Source organism: Aplysia californica, unplaced genomic scaffold, assembly GCF_000002075.1.
Source record: "Aplysia californica isolate F4 #8 unplaced genomic scaffold, AplCal3.0 scaffold00337, whole genome shotgun sequence".
In the NCBI taxonomy this organism is placed as follows: Eukaryota; Metazoa; Mollusca; class Gastropoda; order Aplysiida; family Aplysiidae; genus Aplysia; species Aplysia californica.
In genome coordinates this window covers 602359-616636 of record NW_004797607.1, presented here as the reverse complement: position 1 = coordinate 616636, position 14278 = coordinate 602359, and the positions used below count along the sequence as shown (strand labels likewise).

The 14278-nt window shown below is 38.9% G+C and overlaps 1 protein-coding gene across 2 annotated transcripts in view; it reads right to left on the bottom strand.

Moving 5' to 3' along the window:
* Positions 1-4205: 4205 nt before the first annotated feature.
* LOC101863827 (serine/threonine-protein kinase PLK1) overlaps positions 4206-14278 on the bottom strand; it is a gene marked incomplete in the record, with an annotated part of 103259 nt that continues 93186 nt past the window's right edge. For both annotated transcript variants that reach the window (XM_013085037.2, XM_013085036.2), the window contains 7 exon segments: positions 4206-6143; positions 7414-7536; positions 8050-8179; positions 9872-10031; positions 10587-10661; positions 11260-11531; positions 13165-13449. In XM_013085037.2, coding sequence (XP_012940491.1) covers positions 5934-6143; positions 7414-7536; positions 8050-8179; positions 9872-10031; positions 10587-10661; positions 11260-11531; positions 13165-13449 — 1255 coding nt within the window.

Here is a 14278-nt window from a genome sequence, read left to right as displayed (position 1 = left end):
GATAAATAAATACATAAATAAATAAATAATTAATTAAGTATTCTTTTAAAATATAATAACTAGAATCCATTGCTTCATCAGATTATGACCTTTCTATAAGCATAATAATGTACTACTAACTAAACAGCCAAACGCATGAAGACAGTGAAACTCACAACCATTTAGGACAACTTCATGCCAAACTCAAAAACTCAACGCAGTGTGATGTACCTTTAATGACTTTATTTCATTTCATAAAATAGGTTTTGCGGTGAAATTCAGATTTCAATGTAAACTGTAAGAAAAATACTTTATAAGTTTTTTAAAGTGTAAGAAAGTTCAGTAATTAATGGAACAAATTGGGCATAATGATGTACTGCAGGCTCTGTCTCTGGAGCAGGTGACATAGCAGCCTGGATAGAGAGCAGGCGCGGCTCAGCAGTGTTACGGTGTTGTCAAAACGTCAAACATACGAGACAGGTGAGAGGGAGGCTATGTCATATGGCTGTGCACACATACTCACACCGACACACACAGAGATACACACACTGCATAGTCATACTCAATGATTATGCCTCAAATGTAAATGCAATGCACTGTACAAGATGTCCGCTCCTCGGACGCAATGGGGGAAGGAATGCTTAGGTTTTGTTTTGGTAAAAAAAACGAGCTGTGGTCCCAGCTTTCTCAACAATTCAAAGGCACTTAGCATAGTAGCCTGTGTATGCTATGTGATAATGACTAACTAAAATAACAATGACCACGGCCATTCATGAATAAAAATGACAATACGTGATCTTCACCCTGTTGGTTAACAGAAATGTGACGTATCAACAAACGTTATAATACGTTTCCCCAGGGTTACACATATAACATGGAGATGGCAAGATTGATATCATTCATGTACCTCTGGTTGGTCCTTCCTTTAAGAGCTGATACATTAATTTACACTCACTGAGTCAATGTGATAGGTTCAAACAATGTATAATGGAAATATTATCTTAAAGTGCTCAACTAAAATAATCAAACTGGATTTGCTTTTGCCAGACATACCATTTATAAGTATCAACTTCTGTCTCTACCCAGCGACAGTGAAGGCATTCCAAACGGTCATAAATCACACAAATAGAGCCCTTTACGCAAAATGCAACGCAAGAATAATTGAAGAATAAATGACAAGTTGACGATTGAAACTGGGACAGATTCTGTTTAAATCTGGGCAAGCCAGCCCTTTACCCTGACAGTCCACAGATGAGGTGTCCAACATGTGCAAGACTTGAGTTGTTTCTGGAGGGTTCTATTTTATTTTACTGATTCTATTCCATCTTACTCAGTATGGTGGGGGGAGGGGGGGGAGAAGGTTAAAAACTCAAGGAACCTTCCAGTCATGCTCAGATGAAGAGCAAAGCAGCCTTGATATTTTGGCATATGTGGCAGGCACCTTACCTGTAGGACGACCTGTCTGCTTAGGCAAATAGATACAAACTTTACTTTTTTAAAAGAGGTTACAAAAAAATGAAAAATCTTTCAAATTTCAGTTACGTTTCTGTTAACTAAAATCTATATCTCAACAGAAGCTGTTCCATTTTCCTCTCAAATACTGAATATCAAGGCCCTCGTTTTGGCAAAGTGGAGAAATTTTTATCAAACTCAACACCATCTGGTGGGACAGGCAGACCCTATGCAGTCTCAAAGAGTGAGACACAATTTTTTTAACTCCGCAGAAAAAATAAATTTGCAAAAAACATCCACACCGAGAGTCTCACCTTTCAAGCATTATAAACATATGACAAGCATACATATTGGACATGTGACAAGCATAATATCATCTGCAAGCTGTTAAAATGTCCTTAGCCCAAAAGCTAAATTTCTCAGGAGAGAGGCAAAACTGCTGAAACTCTTTTACAAATTGTATCTGCATACCGGTATGTATCTTTTCTTACTTTTTTTAACATTTAGAATTTGAATTTTGACAAAATATTTCATGAGTATATGCAACCGGTACACCAGAGTTTGAAACTGAAATTAAAATGTTTTTCAAAATGTTGGGCTTGGCACATTTGAACAGCTAGCCGATCAAATTTTATATATGTTGAATATGTAACAATCCTTTATGTTGAACATATGACAATCATATAATATTGAAAGTGTGAAATCATACATATGTTGGACATGGGACAATCATTTTAAGTCAAACAATCATTTATGTTAAGGCTACATTTTTTTTTCTTACTAAAAGGAAGCATCGCTTTTGTTCACCACTCCGCAAAATAAACTGACGAAACAGTCATTCAAGTCAAAACATATTCAATTATTTACAAAACATAAGCATAGTGTAAGTGATCTTAGAGAAAACAGTCAAAGTACTGTCTTTCATGCAATCTATTTGATTTTTTTTTTTAAACAAAAACAGAATTTAATTTGGAATCTTTCAGAAAAAAATGGAAAAACTGGGATAACTATGGTTCCTTAAGGCCATGTTCTTTCCCCAAATGTTAGCAGGATGCTTGAGGAATGTCTCCACCTAGATATGACCTTGATCTAGTCAGTAAGTTCTGGACACAGTCCACTGGGACAAAGAGAACTGCCTCCCGTAGGTCATCCCGTCTCTTTGATCATCACAAAAAGGAATAATACTGGTACAGACAGCCTGGTTGTATTCACATTTAGCAACTGGTAAGCACATGGAAAAGAGAAACAAGATTAATAGACATAACTCCAGTATGCTATGATAGACATAACATTATGCAAATATATGTACAAAACTATGGACACATTAGAGAGGTCAAAATTCCACGACAGTCAGCAGTCAGTGACATACAGAAAGGAGGCCAAAGTAGTTGTTTCAGGGGATTTTTTGCAAAGCTGTTTAGACACCTTAATTCACTGACATCATAAATTGTTGAACCAAAATGAGGGACTCAAGTCTATCTGGACACTTTCCATACAAAATTGCTTTACCAGAAATGTGACTCCTTGGGATCCCTTTTCCTACACTTCTTTTACTATACTGAGAGCAGAACCCAATAATTCAACTTTTCGAAAAAGATCAAAGATCAAATATACTTTTCACTTCGCTGTGATGATCTTCATGCATCCAGCACAAATGCAATTAACTAAAAACGAGGTACCGAGTTCATGAACAAGCCTACATTCCTCAGTGGAATCTTGTTATATTGAATGTATGAAAATCAAATTGATATATATGACATTCAAACTGCAACTACCTGTTCAACAAATAACATCTGAGCTAAGACTTATTTCTCAGAAAATCAGAACAGCTTTCTGTCTATGGGAGTTATCAGTGCCAATCTCTCTGAGGATATTCTTACTGGGGTAAAGGAAGGCTGAATCTAAAAAAGGCCACTCGAATCACAAATGTATGCTAAAAGAGAGAGGGATGACACAAAAAAAAACCCACCAAACACTGACTGCTGACCTACAGACAGTATGACTGTGTGAAATTAAGATCATCTGGTTTATATTTACATCATTCTGTCTATATCCGTGACTCACGGAAGACAAGTTTTTCTAAATAGAAAGTGAAAACAAATCATGAAAGATTATATTTCTACTTAGGCCAGCCAACACTTTGAAAACTATTTACAAATGAGTGAAAGAAACAAACTTTTAATAACATACAAGTACATTAACAATGATTGATACAAAGAAAGCAAACATATTCTTATTGCAAGCTTCTTCCAGAAACTTGGAAATGTGTACTGATAAAAATAAAACACCACTCTTGCACATCACATGCTGTCACACTTAGGACTATTGACCATCTTGAATTAAAACAAAATTAGAGGATGCTGCATACTGCGATAAAAGTAGATAATTATATAAAATGGAATCCTTTTACTTTGAAGGCATTTTAGGCAGAAAGACGGAACATGTTGGTCCCACTGCACAACTGGATCACTCCACTGGTAGGAACATAAGGCGTTAAACGAGAGAGAGAGAGAGAGAGAGAGAGAGAGAGAGAGAGAGAGAGAGAGAGAGAGAGAGAGAGAGAGAGAGAGAGAGAGAGAGAGAGAGAGAGAGAGAGAGGGGGGGGGACTGAGTGAGTGAAAGAGAGAGAGAGAGAGAGAGAAAGAGAGAGAGAGAGAGAGAGAGAGAGAGAGAGAGAGAGAGAGAGAGAGAGAGAGAGAGAGAGAGAGAGAGAGAGAGGGAGTGAGTGAAAGAGAGAGAATGAGTGAAAGAGAGAGAATGAGGGGAGAGGGAGAGAGAGAGAGAGAGAGAGAGAGAGAGAGAGAGAGGAAGACAGAGAGAGATACAGAGAGAACAAAAGAAGCAATGAGGAGTCTATCTCAAATATCACTTTGCTAATGCCACTTTTAGGTGTTGAAAAACAAAACACTTTTGGCAACAATCGAATTGAGTTGTCTTCACTGAGGAAACATAAACTGTTCCAAAGACACAAGAGTTGCGCCAGGACAGACAAACAGATCGCTATCAAGGACAACAGCTGGGAGTTCTGGTACAACAAGATAAAGCTAATAAGCTGCCCTGAGGGAGACAACGTGCATTCTGGTGGGAGGTCTGCTATATAGTCCTCCACCCTGCTGGAGATCAGAATGTTCGGGAAACACGCACACACAAACGCACATACACACACACACACACACACACAAACTCACATCTATATACAACAATAGCTACGTCTGGTCATTCTCAGATGTGTACATTGAAACTACTTGCAACTGTACATAGGCATGTAAAATACAAGGTAAAAAAACCTCATCCATTCTCTCATGGAACAAGTATCTCGCAGTTTCCACCACAATTGGACATGGTACTTCCAAATATTTTGAAGCATCTCACAAATATCATCCTACACAATTTGAAGCAAATGTGTACATACAATTTGGTCAGTACAAATGAAAACAAATGTATAGATCCATTTTATGAAAATCAAGAACAGGTCTTTATATTTTCCGCTGGATCAAACCTACATGTCCAACAACGAAAACGAAAACTATAAAAATAAAGGAATTAAAACCCCAGTTACAGGCAATCATGAAAGCAGTTGGCAAAAGAGTTTAGTTCCAAGAACAGGCACTAGTTGGGATTAGGTTTACCTTGGAAAAAAAAAAAGAATTAGGTCTATAAAAGGAACAGAAATAATTCCCAGACAAGAGAAAATCAAATTTTATGTTCAGACCCAAGAGTTTTGATTCATAAGACAACTTTCAACCCTATGTACAAGGTTATTTTTCACTCATTCAGGACATCTATTCCGATACAAGTATGAGAAAATGTTGTATACGAAAATCTTTTCCATGCATCCACCTTTTTGTATACTCTGAGAACCTCAATATTCTCTGCATAAAAATAAAAGATACAGGAAACTCAGCCCTCTTCATAGATGATGCCGATGAGGGTAAGTGGCAACCATGCTTATTTCTAGATGCTAATGGAATCAACGAGCACTGACCTTGCCAGCAATAAGTAACCAAGCTAACTGACACGTGCTGCTCAGCTGCTGATGGTGAAATGTCAATGTAGAGCAGCCCCCCAAGACCGGTGGTCGAAAGGAAAGCACAACCAGGAAAAGACCCTGGGTTGAGCAAGATGGAGAAAAGTACCGGAAATTAGATGCACCGGTTCCACTCACAACGAAATGACAGTCTACAGGTCTCAGACTCTGGTGCTCACACATCACACCCATCGAGGTCCGCCTACGCTCCGGAGCAACACACAGCGTGACAGGAGCTTGAACCTCGTACATTTTGGCACACCGTGGTGGTACACATATCTCATCGCATGTGCAGAGGAATAGTAAAAACATTTATAAATAAAAGATTTATCTATATATTGCTTTTTTTATGCCGGCTTCCAGCGACATAGTATAGTAAATAAACATAACACTATTTTGTAAAATAGATTGAGTGGCTTAAGTGTTTGTATGGTGAGACTAGCAGAATGAAGGGCAGTGTTTCTCTCGGCTACCCTCAAATGTCAGCGCCCTCGATGTCCACAAGGTTCTTGAGCATGGAGCGTGCGAAGGTCATACGGTCAAGAATGTCACTGGTGCTGCCCTCCTGAAGTACGTGGCTCAGGCCATACGTGCGGGCACAGCGGTCCTGGTCAATGTATGTGACCACGTACTCGTTCTTCACACTGCTCAAGATCAGCTTGGTGTGGTCGTCGAAAAAGTTCACCTGCAAAGACAACACATGCCATGAAAAGTAAGAATATCTTCATCATACAACACAATTACCAGCACTTTGTGCTTGGACAAAACAAAACTAACAAACAAAAACTGACGGAGCGTGAAGAAGTAGGACCCATCAAAGTAACCCTATAACCACCTACTCAAACAAAAAAAAGTAATGGACAAGGTGACAGTGGAGAATACAGAAACAGAGCACCTATCTGATTTGTTTTATTTGTTTTAGTAAGAGTTTGAAGGCACTTGCAACATAATTAGGTCATGAAAGTGCCGAAGATTAGAGGTGTTCGAAAAACACACAAAAACGAAGGAAAAATAAGGACTATAGATATTTGATAGGAAAAAAGGAGCAAACCAGATCATAGCATCCGCCAACCACCCACTCACTCACCTAAACGAGTAAGGAACTAACACTACGTTAAGTCAACATCTAAACATACTCAGACCTAACACCCATAATTTTGGAGTGTGTCACTGCTCCTCTGTGATAAAATTATAGCCTAAATCAGCTTCTGTTACCTCAGTGTAACCCTATCCGTACACCCTGGGGTCATTTCACATTTTAGAATACTTCTAGTACAAAGATCTCTTTGAAACTTTCAGTATTTCTCAAAAAATCATTTTGATAGACTGCTATGCAAAGCATACGGATCGGATTAACGAGTAAATTTCCTCTTTGGAAAGTGGTGGCACAGAGTACCCCACGTCATATGGATACAATAGTAAAAGACAACGTACGGATAGGGTTAATTGGCTACTCTGTAGTGGGCCAGGCCGTGATTGAGAGAGTTTTTGAACAGAGCAACAAGGGTTGAAGAGCTCTTTTCTATGATACCAACTTTAATGACTAGCATACGGGTCGTTGAGAGGTCAACTAGTGTGAGCTACCAATTTTTCCTCTATAAGTGCAATTTATTATCATATGAATTCAACGTTCTACTAAATTTGAATAAGGCACAATGGAGACAGAACACTTGGCTCTGGGGCAGGAGGAAGAAAATAAGATGGCAGCATACTTGTTCTAAATATTATTGTACTTACAACATGTCATACTTTCTATTAGAAAACAGAACAAGGAGGGGGGAGGGGGTATGTGGAAGGGAAGAGACCTCTTTTGTACATGTATTGCTCTAACAGTGCAGTCTAAAGTGAACAGCAAAGTAATCATTATCTTGGGAAAAAAACATCAGTTCTACATTTAGCTGATTTCCAGAGAGAAACAGCAAATGGACACATATCAAAGCTGAGACTATCCGTACCTGCAGAGTTCCATCACTGAGATACAGGACGATGGCCTTTGCTGTGCGGAACCATTTCTTCAGAAAGAGAGAACCTGACCAGGAGCAGGCATCGCTGCAGCTTGAGTACTCTAGATCACCACCCTGATGGAACAATAGAGAAAAAAAACCCCACCATTATTAGTCCCCATTAGAGACTTAAAGTTACAATGCCATTTTGCACAACAATGTAATAACCACAAAGTAATCACAAGGTCTTAAACTGCAACAAAATTAAATCATATTCCATTTAATAAATCTCCAGTTTTACAAATGGATCAATGCTGGTAGCCACTGCACAGCTCCCTACGTTTTAAGTCATGAATACTGTGTTTCTTTCAAGCTCACAGACTAACGATAGCTGTCGACTTTCTTATATGTAACCTTTTAAATACTATGTCTGATGGACTGAAACAACAGCTCAGCTAACTTTTACAAGCTCTACATTTTTATTCTACACCAGTATTAAAATGTCTTGAAATAAGTCTGAGCAAGGTCAACACTAAAGCAGCAGAGATCATGAGGTGTGAAGACAAAGAGTATCCATCAACAACCCACCTACATCCACCAACCACAAACCCACACTAACCACCCACCCATGCTTAGCGAGCGACATACCTGGATCAAGTGCTCGTCCATGTAACGGGCGAAATACTGCAGCAGAGTGGTCTTCCTCTCCAGCTCCTCAGGCACACAGTCGGACGAGAACGCAGACAGCTTGCCTGTCACATCATAGTACTGGATGGCTCTGTGTTGGGAAAGGAGAGGTTTAGTTTTAGTTTTAGTAGAGGTTTTATGGCGCTTGCAACTGTCATATGAGCGACAACAGATTTGAGGTGTTACAAGAGAGTAGCAAACATAAAAAAGAAGAAGGGGAGACAAGGACGATAGATGTGTCATAGGAAAGAAGAAGCAAACCACACCAGAGCACCCGCCAACCACCCACGAAAGGAGAGGAGGGACGGAGAGAAATACAGGACATTAATAACACACGTCTGTCTCTGTAGGTTATGGTTAGTTTTGGTTTTAGAAAAAGTTTTTCGGCACTTGCAACACAATTACATCATACAAGAGCCAAAGGTTAGAGGTACTACAAGGGAGTCACATATACACAAAAAAAGGAGGAGGAAGGAATAAGATGATAGATGTTTGATAGGAGGAAAGAAGGAGCAAACCACATCGAAGCACCTTCCAACTAGCAAAGGTTATGGTATGATAAGAATTCCAACGCTGGAACATTATTTTGCAGGTGGGATCACTGAATTTACTACCCACTTCTGTCAGAACCAAGTCGTTTAGGTTGAAAGCCTTGATAACTCCCCAAACAATCCCTGTGCCAGAACACTCAACAAGTTGAAGGTAGTGTTAGGAGAAGCCAATCTATCTATCTCAATCTATCGAAGCAGGTAAATTGTAAATTAAAATGAAGGCAATATTTAAAGTATCAAGAAATGATAACAGAAAAGAAAATATGCGTGGCATCGTGGTGTAATCAGGTGCCCGTCAAAATAACCACATCAAAGAAATCTACATTTTCCACACGTTTCACAATGTTTATCAATATTTTTTCGCTTTGGGCTTAACATCTTTTATGTCCACTTAATAACACATTTCTGTATGATTTTACCAAAAATGTTAATCAAAGTCACAAAAAATGTTAAGTTGCAGTTTCCAAGGACACTACACCTTTGGAAGTCACCAAACTTTGGTGGCTATTTTCTCACTAATTTTACTCCTGACACCTCCTTCAAGCTAAAATATCTCAACTTCTCTTCAAGATATATGTGTATTTTTTAATCAAAAGCAAAGCAAATAAACTGGCTTAAGACAATACCAATAACTCCATACGCTAAAAAACTGACGAGCACCTGATTCCACCATGTCATGGCACATATATTATATATATATATACAGAACGAGTATATGTGTCAAAATATCTGTTCTACAAAAACAATTTTATCGTATCAAAATTACATCAAGGACAAGCTCAGAGAAAGATATATGTGGCACGACATGGTGGAATCAGGCACTCGTCAATTTTTGGGAAAATGGAGTTATTGGTAACATCTTAAAGCATGTTCATTTGTCTTGCATTTGGTGAAAAAAATACCCATCTAACTCAAATCAAAGTTGAGATATTTGCACTTGCAAGAGGTGGGGTCGTCTGGTTTCAGGGGTAAAATTAGTGAGAAAATGGCCGCCAAATTTCCGTCACTTCCGTATCTTGAAATTTCTTGGATACTAAACATTTACATTTCAGTGATTTCCACACAGAAATATCTTTTTAAATGGACATAGAAGGTGTTGAGCCAAAAAAAAAAATTCAATAAAAATTGCCAAACTGGAGGAAAAGTGACAGTTTCTTATATTTCATTGTTTTGACGAGCTCCTGATTTCACCACGATGCCTCACATATACATATTCCAAAGTATTTTGTTACCTTCCATCTGGGGCCATAATAATCCTGGAGGTGTCATTGAACAGAACTCCAAGAGCGTCACTGGAGAGCTGGAAGCCGAAGCCATACTTGTTGGAGTAGTCCACCCACTTGGTGACCCAGGTTATCTCGCAATTGACCGGTGTCGGGTTGGCTCTGGATGCTGGAAAACATGAGAGGGGAGATTATCTTCAGATATAGTTTTTTGTGTTTATAAAAAGATACACAGGATGTAGTAATTAAATTTGCCGTAAACAAAAAGAGCCAGGGAACAGGATCTTCAATTGCATGCACATCCTCTTTTGAAGATCTCCCTTAAATAAAGGGAAAAAATGCGATATTGATCTTCCTTCTGAGGTAAAAGCCAGTGTGCTTTAGACAACTTTTGTGATTCGAGGCTACAAAATAAAACAAACAGCTATGCATCATCACAAATACATGCACATGCACACTCACAACCTACACATACACACAAAGCAACATAATCTCTCTCTCTCTCTCTCTGTCTCGCTCTCTCTCTTTCTCTTAAACACACACACACACACACACACACACACACACACACACACACACACACACACACACAGAGTCAAACCCACAACACAATAAATATATGGGCACAACAAAGACTGCAAACATGACCTGTGAGGGTACACATAACTTTTTATAAACAAAAAATATAACGAATCGAAATGAGAATAATAATCTAAATGCTTACACTTAGGCATGTGTTCAAGGCAGGTTCCCAGAGCCTCCAGCAGGGTTGCTGCAGATCTCTGCTTGCCAGATTGATCTGAAACACATGAAATACAACATTGACTTAAGAAGTGCATATAGTGAAAATGTACTACTTACACCAAATTAATCACAGAGGAATAGCATTTTCCTTCAAAAACAAGACTATTATTAGTATTAACAGCAGAACAGAAACAAACTAAGACAAAATCCTGAACACAAGTGAAGACACAACATTGTCTTAAGAGAACTGTTTGTTTGCTTATTTGTTTGTTTGTTTGTTTGAGTAAAGAGAAGCACATTGACACAATAGCTGTCATTTAGTGAAAGGGGGGGGGGGAGGAGGAGCAAAACAGACAGACAGATACAACAAAGGGAAAGAAAGAAGTAGGACCTACCAATGGCGACCTCTAACCACCGATATTGCGAGGAAAGCAATGCCCTCATGCATTCTTACCTCTGTGGGTGGTTGGTGGGTGCTCTGGTGTGGTTTGCTCCTTTTTTTCTATCAAACATCTATTGTTCTTATCTCTCTCCTCCTTCTTTTTTGTGTATGTTACTCTCTTGCAAAACATCTACTCTTCGGCACTACTTATATGACCTTATTGTGTTGCAAGTGTTGTAAAATTCTTCACTAAAACTTCTTAAATTCTTACCTCTCTGCGGTGGAGAGCGGGATCTGTCTCCGGAGCTCCCCTCGTTGTTGGAGCCACCACTGGGAATGTTGTCCTTGCCAGGGTGTCCGCTGTCGCTGCTGCGGCTGTTGTGGGTAGGCGAGTGACGGGGAGATTTCTTCTCTATATCCTCTAATTCCTTTTCTTCCAGAAGGTTCTCTGACCTAGAGTCCAGGTGCATCTGGCTGAGAGCATTTCCTAGCCGTCCCATAGGGTCTGTCTTAGTGTCATTGGGAACTGCATAGGAGACGGGTCTGAGGAAACCAACAAAGAGAGGCATAGTACAATGCCAGAAGGGCTATGGGAATGATTTAAATGCTTCAAATAGCACAGTGTGAAACAAGTCAGAACATACACCGACACAACGCCATAAGTCAAGTTATACAGTTTGTTTGTTTGATTAATGAGAAGCACATTGACACAATAATGATCATTTAGTGTTGAGAAAAAGTAGAACAGACAGACAGAAACAACAGAAGGAAAGTAAAGAAGTAGGACCTAACAGTGGTGCACTCCAACCACCAGCAAGTTAAACAGTAACGGTCAGAATACAACCTAAAGCCATTAAATATTCAATTACTTTAATGCTCTCCCCATATATCACATGGAACTACGAGATTGATATCACCAAGGGCTTAATAGGGAAATGGCTACAGTTACAGAATTTCAAAAAAGACCATCCCCACATATTTTTTTTTACATCAGCACAGACACTATATTCACTCTCCCTCAGTAACTGCTCATTCTAATAATTACACAACTCGATATTGAAAACCAGAATGAAATTGTTAAGGACAACTTCCAACTCAATTTTAGCAACCTAAGCTTTATTTGGCAGATATACGCAACTTTCCTGTAGACTGGTACAAAATAAAAATAATATAAAATTCAAGAAGTCTCTTACTTTTAACTATCACCAGCGAATGAAGGGTGAAGTTAAGGTGAAAGAGAAAGAGACTGACTTGAAATATGAACAGGGTGAGAGAGATATGAAATATGTGAGTTGTTTTGTTTTAGTAAGAGTTTTATGGCACTTGCAACACAATAAGGTCATATAAGTGCCGAAGATTAGAGGTGTTACAAGAGAGTAACAAACACAAAAAAGAAGGAGGAGAGATCAGGACGATAGATGTCTGATAGGAAAGAAGGAGCAAACCACACCAGAGCACCCGCCAACCACCCACATGTGAGTTGTGAAAGATGTTCAAAGAAACTGTGATGTCAGAGGAACACAAAAGAGAATCAAACACAGATAAATACACTTATAAAAGTACGCACACTGACAAGAATAAGTTAAGAGCAAAATTAGAAAGCTTTTAGGATTCAAAGGTCATTTTAGAAAACTGTTATGACAAGCATTAATAAACACCCCAAAAAAGCTGAAACTGACATGCACCCCAAAGACAATAATCCATACAAACACACACACACACACACACACACACACACACACACACACACACACACACACTCACACACATGTACACATATACACTCACACATACACACTCATAAACAAATGCGAGTCCTAAAAACTGTTATGAGAAAGAAACAAAATGTAAACAAATCCAAGTTACAAAATGGTTATGATTAGCAATTTTATATCGATGGTGTCAGGCACATTTCAAACAAATCTGAAATTCCCCAAAAGCCGTCTCAAGTCTCACCAAGGACCATAATTCTTTACATTTCGCACAGACGTCAACTTTTAATTCATGATGAAAGAAACATCCCCAGGAAAGCTATCTGACTTCATAAACAGATAGCAATACGGAGACATCATCATCAGTACTTTTAGCAAAACCTTTCTGCTTTTTCAGAGCTGACCGGGACACCATCAATATATAGGAAGGAAAAAGAAAAATTAGTACGAGTGCACACACACACCTGTTGTTGCTGGTGTACCTAGAATAAGCCGGGAACTTAGGCACCGAGGTGCAACACGCTGGCGACAGGGAGCGGGGGAGGTAACCGCAAGTGAAGAACTCATCGGCCAGGATCTCGTGCAGGTTGGGGCGACTCAGAGGGTCTGCGTTCAGGCAGCGGCGGATCAGGTTCTTGACCGGGGGAGACAGCGATGGTGGAAGCACGTAAGAGTTCTCTGTGATGCGCATGTAGGTTTCTTTGAGGGTCGTTGTCTCGAAGGGAGGTCGGCCTACCAACAAGGCATATCTGTTCAAAATACAAATTTATACATGAATTTTCAATAAACTTTCATGAATAAATTTTTCATATTCAACCACATGAATGCACTGCCCTGTATTCTATGAGTAATTGACAAATGTCTCAATTTGTTTTGCTTAGTTCAAGTAAAGAAGAACATATCAACATAATAACTGCCCTTACTAAATGGGGAAAAAAATTAAAGAAAGGCAGAAATAATAGTGTTGAATAAAAGAAGTTGGACTTACCTCTGAAAAGCAATACACACTGTGACCCAGTATATCATTTCACATACAGAGGTTTGAAACATATACGTCAGGTATCAAGAGAAAATAAACCCAACGATGAATGTGTGTTGTTGATTTTATGTCTTTTCAATAAAGGACCAACATCAGTTACTAAGAGGCCAGGTGCTATCACATTATTCTTCTCCACTCCGATTTACTTTTTTTAAAGGCTTTATTCAAATCTCAGTTCTAACTATTCAACAATTATTCTAAAAAGTGGATTTGACTAACATGTTTTGACATTAAAGAAAAGGTTAAATCAAAAGGTAATCATACTTCTGTCAGGTATTAATAAAGAAAGTTGAGGATCAATCATAATAAGAGCCTTTCAGGTCCCGACTGAAGATAACGATTGATAATTTAACAAAAGGTATGATAATTTAACAAAACTTAGAAGTGATTTCAAATGTAATTTGAGCTCACATCAGTGAAGAGAAAGAGAGACAAAGAGACACAAAGAAAGAGAGGCAGAGAGAGAGAGGGAGTGGACAGAAAGAGAGAGAGAGGGAGTGGACAGAAAGAGAGAGAGAGAGAGAGAGAGAGAGGAGACA